Source organism: Oncorhynchus tshawytscha, unplaced genomic scaffold (assembly GCF_018296145.1).
Source record: "Oncorhynchus tshawytscha isolate Ot180627B unplaced genomic scaffold, Otsh_v2.0 Un_contig_121_pilon_pilon, whole genome shotgun sequence".
NCBI lineage: Eukaryota > Metazoa > Chordata > Actinopteri > Salmoniformes > Salmonidae > Oncorhynchus > Oncorhynchus tshawytscha.
Genome location: NW_024609165.1, coordinates 47384 through 65900, shown reverse-complemented (window position 1 = coordinate 65900; position 18517 = coordinate 47384). Strand labels below are relative to the sequence as shown.

The following is an 18517-nucleotide window of genomic DNA, read 5'->3' as shown; positions in this document are numbered from 1 at the left end:
GGAATAGAGAGAGAGATAGCCCTACAGACAGACGGAATGAGAGAGAGAGAGCCCTACAGACAGACGGAATAGAGAAGAGCCCTACAGACAGACCAATAGAGAGAGACTCAACCCCGGATAGATAGAATAGAAAGAGAGAGAGCCTACAGACAGACCAAATAGAGAAGCCCTACAGACAGACGGAATAGTACAGACAGACCAAATAGAGAGAGAGCCCTACAGACAGACGGAATAGAGAGAGAGCCACAGACAGACGGAATATAGTAACCCTACAGACAGACGGAATAGAGAGAGAGAGCCCTACAGACAGACGGAATAGTAAGACAGACCAAATAGAGAGAGAGAGCCCTACAGACAGACGGAATAGAGAGAGAGAGAGCCCTACAGACAGACCAAATAGAGAGAGAGAGAGCCCTACAGACAGACCAATAGAGAGAGAGAGACCCTACAGACAGACCAAATAGAGAGTAACTCAGAGCCCTACTGAGAGTAGAGAACCCTCAGACAGACCAAATGGAGAGAGAGAGACAGACCAAATAGAGAGAGAGAGCCCTACAGACAGACCAAATAGAGTAGACTCAGTAACCCTACAGACAGACCAAATAGAGAGAGAGAAGCCCTACAGACAGACCAAATAGAGAGAGAGACCCTGACAGACGGAATAGAACCCTGATGACGGAATAGAGTACAGACAGACGGAATAGAGAGAGAGAGCCCTACAGACAGACGGAATAGAGAGAGAGAGAGCCCTACAGACAGACGGAATAGAGTAAGAGAGAGAGAGCCCTCACAGACAGACGGAATAGAGAGAGAGAGAGCCCTACAGACAGACGGAATAGATAGAGAGAACCCTACAGACAGACTGGAATAGTACAGACAGACCAAATAGTAACAGACAGACGGAATGTATAGAGAACCCTACAGACAGACGGAATAGAGAGAGAGAGAACCTCAGACAGACGGAATAGAGAGAGAGAGAGCCCTACAGACTGGAATGAGAGAGTACAGACAGACCGAATAGAGAGAGAGACTCAACCCTGCAGATAGATAGAATAGAAAGAGAGAAGAGCCCTACAGACAGACCAAATAGAGAGAAGCCCTACAGACAGACGGAATGAGATAGAACCCTACACAGACCAAATAGATACAGACAGACGGAATAGGAAGACAGACGGAATAGAGAGAGAGAGAGCCCTACAGACAGACGGAATAGAGATAGAGAGAGCCCTAAGACAGACGGAATAGAGAGAGAGAGAGCCCTACAGACAGACCAAATAGAGAGAGAGCCCTACAGACAGACGGAATAGAGAGATACAGACAGACGGAATAGAGAACTCCCTACAGACAGACGGAATAGAGTATAGAACCCTACAGACAGACGGAATAGAGTAAGAGCCCTACAGACAGACGGAATAGAGAGAGAGAGAGAAGCCCTACAGACAGACGGAATAGAGAACCCTACAGACAGACGGAATAGAGAGAGAGAGCCCTACAGACAGACGGAATAGAGAGAGAGAACCCTACAGACAGACGGAATGAGAGAGAGAGAGCTACAGACAGACGGAATAGAGAGAGAAGAGCCCTACAGACAGACCAAATAGAGAGAGAAGCCCTACAGACAGACGGAATAGAGATGTACAGACAGACGGAATAGAACCCTACAGACAGACGGAATAGAGAGAGAGAACTCAGACAGACGGAATAGAGAGAGAGAGAGAGCCCTACAGACAGACCAAATAGAGAGAGAGACCCTACAGACAGACGGAATAGAGAGAGAGCTCAGACAGACCAAATGTACAGACAGACGGAATAGAGAGAGAGAGCCCTAACAGACAGACCAAATAGACTGGAGAGAGGAAGAGAGAGAGAGTAACTCAGACAGACCAAATGGAGAGAGAGCCCTACAGACAGACGGAATAGAGAGAACTCACTGGATGTCCTACAGACAGACCAAATAGAGAGAGAGAGGGAGAGAGAGAGCCCTACAGACAGACCAAATAGAGAGAGAGCCCTACAGACAGACGGAATAGAGAGAGAGAGGGAGAGAGAGTCCTACAGACAGACTCAATAGAGAGAGAGAGGGAGAGAGAGAGAGAGCCCTACAGACAGACCAAATAGAGAGAGAGCCCTACAGACAGACCGAATAGAGAGGGAGAGAGAGAGCCCAACAGACAGACCGAATAAAGAGAGAGCCCTACAGACAGACCGAATAGAGAGGGAGAGAGAGAGCCCAACAGACAGACCGAATAAAGAGAGAACCCTACAGACAGACCAAATAGAGAGAGAGAGAGCCCTATAGACAGAAGGAGAAATGATCTAGTGAATAATTAACTTTTAGCTGATATCTGCATTGTAAACTGTACACGGGCAGGAAGTTAGCCAGGCAAGCCCACTGGAAAGTTCACCACACCTAGCCATTGTAGAACTCACTGGGATCCCTCTCTTAGTCACAACAAGACAACATCTATTGATCCTGTTCATCCGTGTTAGAGGAGGAGTGGGTTCTGAGACTTCCAACTGAAAGGTAAGACCTCTGTTTCATCTGATGGGTTTTGATTGGATACAGGGCATTGTAGTGTACCTCAGATAGCTGAATTCCAAGTGGTTGCTCATGGTCAGTAAGCACTATGCTATCTTATAAAGAACACACCCACCTTATCCTGGACACACCCACCTTATCCTGGATCTTATCCTGGATACACCCACTTTATCCTGGCAAGTCCTACTAACTGCATGTACACTACACATAGCCTATTGGATGGATAGTAACTCAGTAACTCACTGGATGTATAGGAACTCAGTAACTCACAGGATGTATAGTAACTCACTGGATGTATAGTAACTCACTGGATGTATAGTAACTCACTGGATGTATAGTAACTCAGTAACTCACTGGATGTATAGTAACTCAGTAACTCACTGGATGTATAGTAACTCAGTAACTCACTGGATGTATAGTAACTCCCTGGATGTATAGTAACTCAGTAACTCACTGGATGTATAGTAACTCAGTAATTCACTGGATGTATAGGAACTCAGTGGATGTATAGTAACTCACTGGAGGTATAGTAACTCAGTAACTCACTGGATGTATAGAAACTCACTGGATGTATAGTAACTCAGTAATTCACTGGATGTATAGTAACTCACTGGATGTATAGGAACTCACTGGATGTATAGTAACTCACTGGAGGTATAGTAACTCACTGGATGTATAGTAACTCAGTAACTCGCTGGATGTATAGTAACTCAGTAACTCACTGGATGTATAGTAACTCAGTAACTCACTGGATGTATAGTAACTCAGTAACTCACTGGATGTATAGGAACTCACTGGATGTATAGTAACTCAGTAACTCACTGGATGTATAGGAACTCACTGGATGTATAGTAACTCAGTAACTCACTGGATGTATAGGAACTCACTGGATGTATAGTAACTCAGTAACTCACTGGATGTATAGGAACTCACTGGATGTATAGGAACTCACTGGATGTATAGGAACTCACTGGATGTATAGTAACTCAGTAACTCACTGGATGTATAGTAACTCAGTAACTCACTGGATGTATAGGAACTCACTGGATGTATAGTAAGTCTAAATAGCACCAGAATGACAGACACTGTATATATTGAGGTGTATTTTGTCACCAAGTCATTTTATTTCTATATTATCTACTGCTGCACTTTCTATATAACCCTGCTGTTATATTAGTATTCAATTCCCCAACCCTCTCTCTCTCTCTCTCTCTCCCTCTCCCTCTCTTTTTCCCTCCCCCTTCTCATTCACCTCCACCCTCTCTCTCTCTCTCCCTCCCTCTCTTTCACCTGAGGATTTGTGAGTGTTATTCTTGTCATTCACAGATCACAAACAGCCATACATTACCATTATTCTCTGGGTGCCGTTGGCAACAACCAATACAATGATAACAAAAGGTGAGCTCTCTCTTGAGAGAGATCATTGAGATTCCAGATTCCATTTCCTCCTCCAAATTGTTAGTTTCTAGGGTCCCTCACTCTCAGCTCCTCTCTGAGTTACCCTAGCCCAATTATGGCTGTGTGAACAGAATAGAACAGAACAGCATCTGAGTGTTTGCATAATGATATACTGGGCCTGTTCTGTAGCAGCTGGAATACACAAACACAGGACAGTGTCCCAAATGGCACCCTATTCCCTATGTAGTGCGCTACTTTGGACCAGAGCCCTATTCCCTATGTAGTGCACTACTTTGGACCAGGGCCCTATTCCCTATGTAGTGCACCTATTTGGACCAGGGCCCTATTCCCTATGTAGTGCACTACTTTGGACCAGGGCCCTATTCCCTATGTAGTGCACTACTTTGGACCAGGGCCCTATTCCCTATGTAGTGCACTACTTTGGACCAGGGCCCTATTCCCTATGTAGTGCACCTCTTTGGACCAGGGCCCTATTCCCTATGTAGTGCACTACTTTGGACCAGGGCCCTATTCCCTATGTAGTGCACTACTTTGGACCAGGGCCCTATTCCCTATGTGGTGCACCTCTTTGGACCAGGGCCCTATTCCCTATGTAGTGCACTACTTTGGACCAGGACCCTATTCCCTATGTAGTGCACCTCCTTGGACCAGGGCCCTATTCCCTATGTAGAGCACTACTTTGGACCAGGGCCCTATTCCCTATGTAGTGCACTACTTTGGACCAGGGCCCTATTCCCCCATAGGGTTCTGGTCAAAAGTAGTGCACTACATAGGAAATAGGGAGCCATTTCAGATGCAGTCATACTGTAGGTTTTAAAAAGAGGAAGTTGTGTGCAACTGGTATTAATTAGGAAATTTGATAACTTTTATTATCCCATTGGAGGAAATTCATGTGGTCACATGCTTTAAAAATACATATTTACAGTGGAGGTCACTCCCATCATTCAGAAAACACTGTCAATCATTAAAGAAATATCTTTTGGTATATATTTCATTAGTCCATTGTTGATATAGTCCCCAAAATGTTTTGCAGGTCAGATATTGAATTTTCAAATTAACAGTGGGGCAAAAAAGTATTTAGTCAGCCACCAATTGTGCAAGTTCTCCCACTTAAAAAGTTGAGAGAGGCCTGTAATTTGCATCATAGGTACACTTCGACTATGACAGACAAAATGAGAAGAAAAAAAATCCAGAAAATCACATTGTAGGATTTTTAATGAATTTATTTGCAAATTATGGTGGAAAATAAGTATTTGGTCAATAACAAAAGTTTATCTCAATACTTAGTTATATACCCTTTGTTGGCAATGACAGTGGTCAAACGTTTTCTGTAAGTCGTCACAAGGTTTTCACACACTGTTGCTGGTATTTTGGCCCATTCCTCCATGCAGATCTCCTCTAGAGCAGTGATGTTTTGGGGCTGTTGCTGGGCAACACAGACTTTCAACTTCTTCCAAAGATTTTCTATGGGGTTGAGATCTGGAGACTGGCTAGGCCACTCCAGGACCTTGAAATGCTTCTTACGAAGCCACTCCTTCATTGCCCGGGCGGTGTGTTTGGGATCATTGTCATGCTGAAAGACCCAGCCACGTTTCATCGTCAATGCCCTTGCTGTTGGAAGGAGGTTTTCACTCGAAATCTCACTAAACATGGCCCCATTCATTCTTTCCTTTACACGGATCAGTAGTCCTGGTCACTTTGCAGAAAAACAGCCCCAAAGCATGATGTTTCCACCCCCATGCTTCACAGTAGGTATGGTGTTCTTTGGATGCAACTCAGCATTCTGTGTCCTCTAAACACGACGAGTTGAGTTTTTACCAAAAAGTTATATTTTGGTTTCATCTGACCATATGACATTCTCCCAATCTTCATCTGGATCATCCAAATGTTCTCTAGCAAACTTCAGACGGGCCTGGACATGTACTGGCTTAAGCAGGGGGACACGTCTGGCACTGCAGGATTTGAGTCCCTGGCGGCGTAGTGTGTTACTGATGGTAGGCTTTGTTACTTTGGTCCCAGCTCTCTGCAGGTCATTCACTAGGTCCCCCCGTGTGGTTCTGGGATTTTTGCTCACCGTTCTTGTGATCATTTTGACCCCACGGGGTGAGATCTTGCGTGGAGCCCCAGATCGAGGGAGATTATCAGTGGTCTTGTATGTCTTCCATTTCCTATTAATTGCTCCCACAGTTGATTTCTTCAAACCAAGCTGCTTACCTATTGCAGATTCAGTCTTCCCAGCCTGGTGCAGGTCTACAATTTTGTTTCTGGTGTCCTTTGACAGCTCTTTGGTCTTGGCCATAGTGGAGTTTGGAGTGTGACTATTTGAGGTTGTGGACAGGTGTCTTTTATATTGATAACAAGTTCAAACAGGTGCCATTAATACAGGTAACGAGTGGAGGACAGAGGAGCCTCTTAAAGAAGAAGTTACAGGTCTGTGAGAGCCAGAAATCTTGCTTGTTTGTAGGTGACCAAATACTTATTTTCCACCATAATTTGCAAATAAATTCATTAAAAATCCTACACATTTTTTTTCTGGATTTTTTTTTCTCATTTTGTCTGTCATAGTTGAAGTGTACCTATGATGAAAATTACAGGCCTCTCTCATCTTTTTAAGTGGGAGAACTTGCACAATTGGTGGCTGACTAAATACTTTTTTGCCCCACTGTATAACTTTCAAAATACAGAAACACAGCCGGTATTTTGGTCCCTTTATTTTTATCTTGTAGATGTTTTATTTGTAGTTTCCCACTACATTTTAACTACTTAACCGAACCTATCAAAGTGCCTGGAAGGAACTTCCTGTGTTACATTTATCTCTTTTGATTCTATAGATTTGCCGTCGGATCACATCTATGCGTACGCTCTGTCCAAGACTCTGATTAAAGTGTCCTCTCCTGCTACAGTGGGCCTCTACTCATCATGTCAGAACCGCATCAACATGATCCTCAGATATATAGAGGGTAGGTAGACACCACATGATCCTGTCTTATAGAGGGTAGGTAGACACCACATGATCCTGTCTTATAGAGGGTAGGTAGACACCACATGATCCTGTCTTATAGAGGGTAGGTAGACACCACATGATCCTGTCTTATAGAGGGTAGGTAGACACCACATGATCCTGTCTTATAGAGGGTAGGTAGACACCACATGATCCTGTCTTATAGAGGGTAGGTAGACACCACATGATCCTGTCTTATAGAGGGTAGGTAGACACCACATGATCCTGTCTTATAGAGGGTAGGTAGACACCACATGATCCTGTCTTATAGAGGGTAGGTAGACACCACATGATCCTGTCATATAGAGGATAGATACAACATGATCCTGTCATATAGAGGGTAGGTAGACACCACATGATCCTGTCATATAGAGGGTAGATACAACATGATCCTGTCTCATAGAGGGTAGATACAACATGATCCTGTCTTATAGAGGGTAGATACAACATGATCCTGTCTTATAGAGGGTAGATACAACATGATCCTGTCATATAGAGGATAGATACAACATGATCCTGTCTCATAGAGGGTAGATACAACATGATCCTGTCTTATAGAGGGTAGGTAGACACCTCATGATCCTGTCTCATAGAGGATAGATACAACATGATCCTGTCATATAGAGGATAGATACAACATGATCCTGTCATATAGAGGATAGATACAACATGATCCTGTCATATAGAGTGTTGACGATATTCATCTACGCAGGATGCTCAGCGTTAGAAAGTAGCCCTAACGCCCACAGCTAGAATTAATATATCCTTATCTCACTGTTCTCTTTCTCTTTCTCTCTCTCTCTCTCTCTCTCTCTTGCTCGCTCGCTCGCTCCTTGACTAGTCCACATGGAGCAGGAGGCAGAGAGGAGGGAGCAGAGTTACCAGGGCAGATCCAAGCCTCGTTCCGTCAAAGCCTCCATCACTGGTCTCCTAACTCTGATCTGCAGGCTGCTGTTCTACCGACCCGTCTGGACCGAGGAGAACCAGCGGCGGAAGAATGTCCGGTTCATCTATGTTCGGTTCTCCGCATGGCACTTCGCCGGGAGTGACCTCCTCTGGGCGGGGCTGGTGATGAGACTGTGCCTGGCACTGCAGGAGAGCTTCGGGAAACTTCAGGTGGGTTACCCTAGAGGTTAGAAGTTAACTTCAGGTAGGTAGCCTAGAGGTTAGAGGTTAACTTCAGGTAGGTAGTCTAGAGGTTAGAGGTTAACTTCAGGTAAGTAACCTAGAGGTTAGAGGTTAACTGCAGGTAGGTAGTCTAGAGGTTAGAGGTTAACTTCAGGTAGGTAACCTAGAGGTTAGAGGTTAACTTCAGGTAAGTAACCTAGAGGTTAGAGGTTCACTTCAGGTAGGTAGTCTAGAGGTTAGAGGTTAACTTCAGGTAGGTAGTCTAGAGGTTAGAGGTTAACTTCAGGTAGGTAGTCTAGAGGTTAGAGGTTAACTTCAGGTAGGTAACCTACAGGTTAGAGGTTAACTTCAGGTAGGTAGCCTAGAGGTTAGAGGTTAACTTCAGGTAGGTATTCTAGAGGTTAGAGGTTAACTTCAGGTCGGTGACCTAGAGGTTAGAGATTGACTTCAGGTAGATGACCTAGAGGTTAGAGGTTCACTTCAGGTAGGTGACCTAGAGGTTGACTTCAGGTAGATAACCTAGAGGTTAGAGGTTAACTTCAGGTAGGTGACCTAGAGGTTAGAGATTGACTTCAGGTAGATGACCTAGAGGTTAGAGGTTCACTTCAGGTAGGTGACCTAGAGGTTGACTTCAGGTAGGTGACCTAGAGGTTAGAGGTTAACTTCAGGTAGGTGACCTAGAGGTTAGAGGTTAACTTCAGGTCGGTGACCTAGAGGTTAGAGATTGACTTCAGGTAGATGACCTAGAGGTTAGAGGTTCACTTCAGGTAGGTGACCTAGAGGTTATAGGTTTACTTCAGGTAGGTAACCCAGTGGTTAGTGGTTGACTTCAGGTAGGTAACCTAGAGGTTGACTTCAGGTAGGTAACCTAGAGGCTAGAGGTTGACTTCAGGTAGGTGACCTAGAGGTTAGAAGTATACTTCAGGTAGGTGACCTAGAGGTTGACTTCCGGTAGGTAACCTAGAGGTTAGCGGTCTCCCTCATAAAATAGGTCCTTTGACCTCAACAGGACTTCCTGTATAAATAATGGTTAAATCCAATAAGAGGTGAGAGCTTTGTTAGTTCCAAACCCAGTTCTGACTGGAAACATCAAGATAAGTCTTCTTGTTGTTCTTCAGCTGGGCCTGTACCGCGTGGCGCAGCACAACGAGGAGGATGAGGTGAAGAAGAAGGTGATTGAAAACACATCGTCAGAGTGGAGATCTAAGAAGTTCTGCTGTTTCCCCCTCTGGTCCCTGGTCCTGGCCGTGCTGCTGGCTGCTCTCATAGTCCTCGTCTTTCTGGTGAGGATCAGAAGGTTGTTAGAGGCTGCTTCCCAAATGACACTCTTTTGCCTTCAATGTGCACTACCTTGGAGTAAAAGTAGGACACTATGTAGGGAACGGGGTTCCAACCTGGGATAGAACCATAGTAACAAGTCCATTTATGTTCTAGTATCCCATAATATGTTTAGCGTAAACGAGGAAGAATTGTAAACAAAGGGACCAGTGAAGCAAGGTGATACAATATGACGACGAGTGAGGGAATCTTTGGCAGCATGAAAAATTTCACCAATCAGCATTAAGATGGAAAAAATAACACATTCATTGTGAATTTCAGCGAACAAGTCAGTGAACACAGAGTAGGACGTTGTCCTGACCTTGTGTTCCTGCACCTATAGGGGAAGTATGGCTTCCCGGAGGTTCCAGACGCACCTGAACTGGACGGACTGGGATCCGGAAACGGAACAGGAGGAGAAGAAGGTCCGAGTGAAGCCCAAAGAGGGGCCGGGGTGTTGGAGGGCCTGGCGTTCGCTGTCTTCGGGCTTCCTGCAGCAGCAGCTATGAGATTCATCTTCCAGATGGGAAAGAACCTGATCTTCAACCAGGACCTGAACGTCCGTAAGGCGCTGGACAACGAGAGGGTCAGCGGCCAACTGGGGTTCATGAACGAGGTGAGGGAGGATATAATTGCACCCTATTCCCTACAGAATGCACTATTTTAGATCAATTCACCAACTTTTGACCAATGAATCAGCTCCCTAACCTGCTTTCTCCAACTTTTTATCTTTCTTTCTCTTTTACTCTCTCTCTCACCTCTCTCTCTCTGTTTCTCTGTCTCTGTTTGTCTCTCTCTCTTTCTCTCTCTCTCCCTTCCTCTCCCAGGTGAGGAAGGAGATGTGGCTGTTGTCCAGGTTCATCCTGTTCATGGAGGTATTTGAGCAGAGGAGGATCCGCGTGGTTCTGGAGATCACTAACCTGGACCGATGTGCTCCTAAGAAGATCGTTGGTGTCCTGGATGCTATCAGTATACTGCTCTCTGATGAGGAGTCCCCCTTTATCTCTCTGCTGGCAGTCAACCCTGAGGTCCTGGTTCAACAGGTACATATTGTGTTATCAGTCAACCCTGAGGTCCTGGTTCAACAGGTACATATTGTGTTATCAGTCAACCCTGAGGTCCTGGTTCAACAGGTACATATTGTGTTATCAGTCAACCCTGAGGTCCTGGTTCAACAGGTACATATTATAGTATCAGTCAACCCTGAGGTCCTGGTGCAACAGGTACATATTGTGTTATCAGTCAACCCGGAGGTCCTGGTTCAACAGGTACATATTGTGTTATCAGTCAACCCGGAGGTCCTGGTTCAACAGGTACATATTGTGTTATCAGTCAACCCGGAGGTCCTGGTTCAACAGGTACATATTGTATGATCAGTCAACCCTGAGGTCCCGGTTCAACAGGTAGACTAAGAGTCGTCAGATTGATTTCTATACATACGAACAACAACTTACAGACAGACGCATACAAACAATGGTCAGACCTGCAGGCTCACACCCCCATCCCAGACCACACCCGGATCCTGGACCACACCCCCATACCTGACCACACCCCCATCCCGGACCACACCTCCATCCCTGACCACACCCCCCCCCCATCCCGGACCACACCTCCATCCCTGACCACACCCCCATCCCTGACCACACCCCCATCCCGGACCACACCCCCATCCCTGACCACACCCCCATCCCTGACCACACCCCATCCCTCAACACACCCCCATCCCTCAACACACCCCCATCCCTAGTGCCTGCATCATTGTTTGCCACTTGGCCTTAAATTGTGCCAATTTGTTTTCTCGTCACCCATGCTATTTCAATATTAAATCATTAGATGTTTTCATTGTGTTAATGATGGTGGATCATTTGATTTCCACGTTCTTTTGAGTCGTTTTTTTTCAAGATGAGTGATGAGAAGAGAATGGTCCAGCCCGTTGGGTATCTCCCTACACCCCATATGCCATGTCTTGAAATATGCAGACGGATTTCTACAGTTTTAATCAACAACAGCGGTCACAGAATTAAGCCCTGTGGAAGACGCTTTTTAAATTCCAGGGTTGAGTTCAGTACTAAACAGAAATATGTATATACAGTAGTAGTAATAATAATAATCATAATAATCATAATAATAATAATAATACAATCTGGGTAACTGTTGGGACCCTCATGATAAGAATAAGTCACACACAGTAAAGTATATCCCTTATAGCAGTGGTTCCCAACTCCAGTCCTCCAGTGGTTCCCAACTCCAGTCCTCCAGTACCCCAACAGTGGGACCCAACTCCAGTCCTCCAGTGGTTCCCAACTCCAGTCCTTCAGTCCTCCCAACAGTGGTTCCCAACTCCAGTCCTCCCAACAGTGGTACCCAACTCCAGTCCTCCCCCAACAGTGGTACCCAACTCCAGTCCTCCAGTACCCCAACAGTGGTTCCCAACTCCAGTCCTCCAGTACCCCAACAGTGGTTCCCAACTCCAGTCCTCCAGTACCCCAACAGTGGTTCCCAACTCCAGTCCTCCAGTACCCCAACAGTGGTTCCCAGTGGTTCCCACTCCAGTCCTCCAGTACCCCAACTCCAGTCCTCCCAACAGTGGTACCCAACTCCAGTCCTCCAGTACCCCAACAGTGGTTCCCAACTCCAGTCCTCCAGTACCCCAACAGTGGTTCCCAACTCCAGTCCTCCAGTACCCCAACAGTGGTTCCCAACTCCAGTCCTCCAGTACCCCAACAGTGGTTCCCAACTCCAGTCCTCCAGTACCCCAACAGTGGGACCCAACTCCAGTCCTCCAGTGGTTCCCAACTCCAGTCCTTCAGTCCTCCCAACAGTGGTTCCCAACTCCAGTCCTCCCAACAGTGGTACCCAACTCCAGTCCTCCAGTACCCCAACAGTGGTTCCCAACTCCAGTCCTCCAGTGGTTCCCAACTCCAGTCCTCCAGTACCCCAACAGTGGTTCCCAACTCCAGTCCTCCAGTCCTCCCAACAGTGGTTCCCAACTCCAGTCCTCCAGTACCCCAACAGTGGTACCCAACTCCAGTCCTCCAGTGGTTCCCAACTCCAGTCCTCCAGTCCTCCCAACAGTGGTTCCCAACTCCAGTCCCAGTGGTTCCCAACAGTAGTACCCCAACAGTGGTTCCCAACTCCAGTCCTCCAGTGGTTCCCAACTCCAGTCCTCCAGTGGTTCCCAACTCCAGTCCTCCCAACAGTGGTTCCCAACTCCAGTCCTCCAGTGGTTCCCAACTCCAGTCCTCCAGTACCCCAACAGTGGTTCCCAACTCCAGTCCTCCAGTGGTTCCCAACTCCAGTCCTCCAGTACCCCAACAGTGGTTCCCAACTCCAGTCCTCCAGTGTGTTCCCAACTCCAGTCCTCCAGTACCCCAACAGTGGTTCCCAACCCAACTCCAGTCCTCCAGTGGTTCCCAACTCCAGTCCTCCAGTGGTTCCCAACTCCAGTCCTCCAGTACCCCAACAGTGGTTCCCAACTCCAGTCCTCCAGTGGTTCCCAACTCCAGTCCTCCAGTACCCCAACAGTGGTTCCCAACTCCAGTCCTCCAGTACCCCAACAGTGGTTCCCAACTCCAGTCCTCCAGTACCCCAACAGTGGTTCCCAACTCCAGTCCTCCAGTACCCCAACAGTGGTTCCCAACTCCAGTCCTCCAGTACCCCAACAGTGGTTCCCAACTCCAGTCCTCCAGTACCCCAACAGTGGTTCCCAACTCCAGTCCTCCAGTACCCCAACAGTGGTACCCAACTCCAGTCCTCCAGTACCCCAACAGTGGTACCCAACTCCAGTCCTCCAGTACCCCAACAGTGGTACCCAACTCCAGTCCTATAAGTGTATATCTTCCAGAGCTGCATACAAGAGGGAAAAATAGAGGTCTGGTCTTGAGAAAAGCCTCAGCACAGAAATGTTGACTATTTAAATGATTTACAGTGGAAGAAGGTGAATCAATATAATGAATATTATTTACAGTGGAAAAATGTGAATAGGGCAATAATGCAGTTTGTTTCTCTCCAACAGGTGAACTATGCAGATGGGTGCTTCAGTAAAGAAGACAGAGCCTATGCCTTCCTGAACCGCATCGTGACCCTGGCCTTCACCATACCGCCGCTCTGCCACACCTCCAAGCACAAGGTGTTCTATATGAAATGGATACATTGTATCAAATAACTCAGCGTTTGCTGCCATTCATAATCTGGAATGCTTCCAAAATGTGTAAAAAAAAAATCTATTCTCTCTCCCAAGGTGTTCTACAATATCGTTAGCGGCCAATCAGAGATCACGGAAGAAGCCAAGAGTCATGGGTCAAAGGGGATCGAGCTGGACCTGGGCAGCCCGAAGTCATCCCTCTCCTGGATCGAGAGCACCCCCCAAACAAAGGAGACGTCAAGTATTCTGACGGAGGCCAGTATTCCTTTGATAGACAACAACCACATCAAGGAGGCGCACGTGGCGTTTGCGCTGAGTGAGGACGAGGCGGACAAGGCGATAGAATCTGCGCTGGAGAGCATCCTGTCCAGTAACAGAGGGAACCTCCACCACTACATCTCTGATGACACCATGTCCATGAGACGGGTCATCAACTCCATCAGGGTCACCGTGGTGCTCATGGAGGCTCTGAAGACTGAGCTGCCTCCGCCAGAGAACATCGCTGCCTGGGTACTGTAACACCCCTCTTTATGTTGTGGGGAGGGAGGGAGGGAGGGAGGGAGGGAGTGAGTGAGTGAGTGAGTGAGTGAGTGAGTGAGTGAGTGAGGGAGGGAGGGAGGGAGGGAGGGAGGGAGGGAGGGAGGGAGGGAGGGAGGGAGGGAGGGAGGGAGGGAGGGAGGGAGGGAGGGAGGGAGGGAGGGAGGGAGGGAGGAGGGAGGGATGAATGAGTGAGTGAGTGGTGGTGAGTGAGTGGTGAGTGAGTGAGTGAGTGAGTGAGTGAGTGAGTGAGTGAGTGAGTGAGTGAGTGAGTGAGTGAGTGAGTCATACAAATGATAAGATTAGAAAAACGTAAATCGGTTGGGGCGTCTGATATGTTTGTTGGCCTTTACTGAAAGCATTGTGGGGATAGAAAGTATGGACTGGACTTCTGTAATGATCACAACATTAGAGTAAAACATGGAATGGAATTCTGAGTGTCAGTCTGCAATGTAATGAAAACATGGACTGGACTTACTGTAATGATCACGACATTAGAGTAAAACATGGAATGGAATTCTAAGCGACAGTTTGTAGTGTAATGAAAACATGGACTGGATTAACAGTAATGTTCACCACATTACAGGTCGTTCTTGCCAACCATTGGCCCTGTCGTCTCAGCTGGATCCTACAGTGTCTGGAGGACGAGCAGCAGAGAGCAGAGATCGATGACGCCGTCGGGACGGCGACAGTCGTCGACGAGTCCAAGGCTTTGTGGGAGGTCTGCTAAATGGCATATATTATTATAATTAAATTCTACATTATTATTTTATATATTATTAATACATTATTATATACATTATAATAGGTGTTCAGCGACTCGAGGATGGAGCTTCACATGATGAGGGAGGAGATCGAAGACCTGCTGGAGCAGGACGGAGATCCAGAGATGTTTGAGATGTTCCTCAAGGTGTGTGTTCCGTTTACGCTCCTTCGAGACCAGCGACCTGTGTTTGTGTGTGCATCTCTCCAACACTTCATCTTCATCTTCCAATCTTCCAGGTGCATTTCCAGTTCAGGGTGAGGGACGCGGAGAGGTTCAAGCTGACCACGGTTAACCTGGATCATTCTATCAGGAGGGAGCTGGCCCGGATCAGAGGGACCACCGGACTGAAGAATTCTGGGTGGGGGAGGAACCTGGCTCCTCTCAACATCAGGACTGTTATCAACATGACCTCTGAGGACGTCTGCAAAGCGGTAGGGGGTTGGTTGTGTCCCACATGGCACCCTATTCCCTATATAGTGCACTCCATTAGACCAGGGTCCATAGCCACCTTTAGACCTCAGATAAATACAATAAAGATGTTTATTTTATTTTATTTAACTAGGCAAGTCTGTTAAGAACAAATTCTTATTTACAATGACTGTCTATGAGCAGTGGGTTAACTGCCTTGTTCAGGGGCAGAATGACAGATTTTTACCTTGTCAGCTCAGGGATTTGATCTAGCAACCTTTTGGTTACTAGTCCAACGCTCCAACCACTAGGCTACCTGACTCCCCAAACATGTTAAACTGAAATGTTCTTTCTATGTTCTGCATCTTTCCAAATTCCCCAAAAGCTGGCGAGGATGAACCTCCCTAAGAAGTACGCAGACATCGTCCGTAGCAATGACCTCACCGGCCAGGCGCTGGTCTTCGGTGATCCCGACGACCTCAAACAGCTGCTCCAGATGACCTTCGGGGAGTGGACGACCTTCAGACTCCACTTCCTGGGTATCGGTGGGAGGGCCCAAAGTGGAGCCAAGGCCACTTCCCTAAACCCCAAACAACTGACCAATCAGCAGTCCAAACAACCTCATTTCGGTTCCCACAGCCACGGATCAACATTAAATTTGTCTTTTTCTTGATGCCGTGGCGAGATAGAGATGCATGATAAACGGAATGGTCTGTGTATTGATGTGTAGTACCCATGAGAACCTACCTATCTATTGTGTAATAACAGTGAACTGCATTCCTCTGTCAGCTCCTGTCGAGCTTTCAGTTGCTCATACCAGGGTAAAGTTCAAAGGAATGCAGTTCATTTAACTGGTTAATAGTTACTTAGATTACATTTTCCATTACATTTAGTTACATTTAACTGGTTAATAGTTAATAGTTACTTAGATTACATTTTAGATTAAATGTTTCCACCACTGGGTGGCGCTGCCATTGGTTTCATGTCAAAGAGACTTACTGTCAACCAACAAAATAAAATAACACACAGAACAATTTAACAATGCAAAACTATAACAAAAAGGGTCTCTACTCATATTACAGAGGGGTAAAAGCTTCGTTCGACACCAAGTTGAACTTTGTAGCACCTACAGATGAAATATGGTCTCAAGAGGAGGAGCCTGGGTAAGGCTGAAATGTCCTAAATATACAGACTTCTGTCAATTATTTATCAATTATGCTTTTAGATACAAATGTCAATAATATGTCAACAATCCTACCAGTGGAGGCTGCTGAGAGGAGGACGGCTCATAATAATGTCTGGAAAGGAGCGAATGGAACGGCATCAAACACCTGGAAACCATGGAAACCATGTGTTTGGTGTGTTTGATACCATTCCGTGGATTCCGCTCCAGTCAATACCACGAGCCTGTCCTCCCCAGTTAAAGTTCCGCTCCAGTCAATACCACGAGCCTGTCCTCCCCAGTTAAAGTTCCACTCCAGTCAATACCACGAGCCTGTCCTCCCCAGTTAAAGTTCCACTCCAGTCAATACCACGAGCCTGTCCTCCCCAGTTAAAGTTCCACTCCAGTCAATACCACGAGCCTGTCCTCCCCAGTTAAAGTTCTGCTCCAGTCAATACCACGAGCCTGTCCTCCCCTTAAAGTTCTGCTCCAGTCAATACCACGAGCCTGTCCTACCCAGTTAAAGTTCTGCTCCAGTCAATACCACGAGCCTGTCCTCCCCAGTTAAAGTTCTGCTCCAGTCATTACCACGGGCCTGTCCTCCCCAGTTAAAGTTCTGCTCCAGTCAATACCATGAGCCTGTCCTCCCCAGTTAAAGTTCTGCTCCAGTCAATACCACGAGCCTGTCCTCCCCAGTTAAAGTTCTGCTCCAGTCAATACCACGAGCCTGTCCTCCCCAGTTAAAGTTCTGCTCCAGTCAATACCACGAGCCTGTCCTCCCCAGTTAAAGTTCCGCTCCAGTCAATACCACGAGCCTGTCCTACCCAGTTAAAAGTTCTGCTCCAGTCAATACCACTAGCCTGTCCTCCCCAGTTAAAGTTCTGCTCCAGTCAATACCACGAGCCTGTCCTCCCCAGTTAAAGTTCCGCTCCAGTCAATACCACGAGCCTGTCCTCCCCAGTTAAAGTTCTGCTCCAGTCAATACCACGGGCCCTGTCCTCCCCAGTTAAAGTTCTGCTCCAGTCATTACCACGGGCCTGTCCTCCCCAGTTAAAGTTCTGCTCCAGTCAATACCCCAAACCTGTTAAAGTTCTGCTCCAGTCATTACTGTCCTCCCCAGTTAAAGTTCTGCTCCAGTCAACCTGTCCTCCCCAGTTAAAGTTCTGCTCCAGTCATTACCACGGGCCTGTCCTCCCCAATTAAAGTTCTGCTCCAGTCAATACCATGAGCCTGTCCTCCCCAATTAAAGTTCTGCTCCAGTCAATACCATGAGCCTGTCCTCCCCAATTAAAGTTCTGCTCCAGTCAATACCACGGGCCTGTCCTCCCCAGTTAAAGTTCTGCTCCAGTCATTACCACGGGCCTGTCCATCCTCCCAGTTAAAGTTCTGCTCCAGTCAATACCATGAGCCTGTCCTCCCCAATTAAAGTTCTGCTCCAGTCAATACCACGGGCCTGTCCTCCCCAATTAAAGTTCTGCTCCAGTCAATACCACGGGCCTGTCCTCCCCAGTTAAAGTTCTGCTCCAGTCATTACCACGGGCCTTTCCTCCCCAGTTAAAGTTCTGCTCCAGTCAATACCACGGGCCTGTCCTCCCCAGTTAAAGTTCTGCTCCAGTCATTACCATGAGCCTGTCCTCCCCAGTTAAAGTTCTGCTCCAGTCATTACCACGGGCCTGTCCAGTTAAAGTTCTGCTCCAGTCATACCACGGGCCTGTCCTCCCCAGTTAAAGTTCTGCTCCAGTCATTACCACGAGCCTGTCCTCCCCAGTTAAAGTTCTGCTCCAGTCATTACCACGGGCCTGTCCTCCCCAGTTAAAGTTCTGCTCCAGTCATTACCACAGTTAAAGTTCTGCTCCAGTCATTACCACGGGCCTGTCCTCCCCAGTTAAAGTTCTGCTCCAGTCATTACCACGGGCCTGTCCTCCCCAGTTAAAGTTCTGCTCCAGTCAATACCATGGGCCTGTCCTCCCCAGTTAAAGTTCTGCTCCAGTCATTACCACGGGCCTGTCCTCCCCAGTTAAAGTTCTGCTCCAGTCATTACCACGGGCCTGTCCTCCCCAGTTAAAGTTCTGCTCCAGTCATTACCACGGGCCTGT

The 18517-nt window shown here is 47.1% G+C and overlaps 1 protein-coding gene across 2 annotated transcripts; it reads left to right on the top strand.

The window, feature by feature from the left end:
• The first annotated feature begins 2489 nt into the window (after positions 1–2489).
• LOC112241820 (NTPase KAP family P-loop domain-containing protein 1-like) lies at positions 2490–16588 on the top strand. 2 transcript variants are annotated; one of them, XM_042314388.1, is made up of 13 exons: positions 2490–2524; positions 3866–3937; positions 6790–6918; positions 7801–8075; positions 9206–9370; positions 9748–10020; positions 10232–10447; positions 13420–13533; positions 13645–14058; positions 14672–14806; positions 14894–14995; positions 15088–15282; positions 15645–16588. In XM_042314388.1, the coding sequence occupies exons 2-13, from the start codon at positions 3925–3927 to the stop codon at positions 15930–15932; spliced, it is 2319 nt and encodes a 772-aa protein (XP_042170322.1). In that variant the 5' UTR covers positions 2490–2524; positions 3866–3924; the 3' UTR covers positions 15933–16588. The 2 variants fall into 2 exon arrangements, with proteins under 2 accessions (XP_042170322.1, XP_042170323.1); XM_042314389.1 differs by lacking the exon at positions 2490–2524 and having other exon boundaries at positions 3809–3937.
• Positions 16589–18517: the final 1929 nt, after the last annotated feature.

Bases quoted from the DNA above. Each gene is read 5' to 3' on its own strand.
- LOC112241820 (XM_042314388.1), top strand. The intron at 9,371-9,747 runs GTGAGGATCAGA...CTGCACCTATAG, and splicing joins TCATAGTCCTCGTCTTTCTG to GGGAAGTATGGCTTCCCGGA. The intron at 14,807-14,893 runs GTCTGCTAAATG...ACATTATAATAG, and splicing joins AGTCCAAGGCTTTGTGGGAG to GTGTTCAGCGACTCGAGGAT.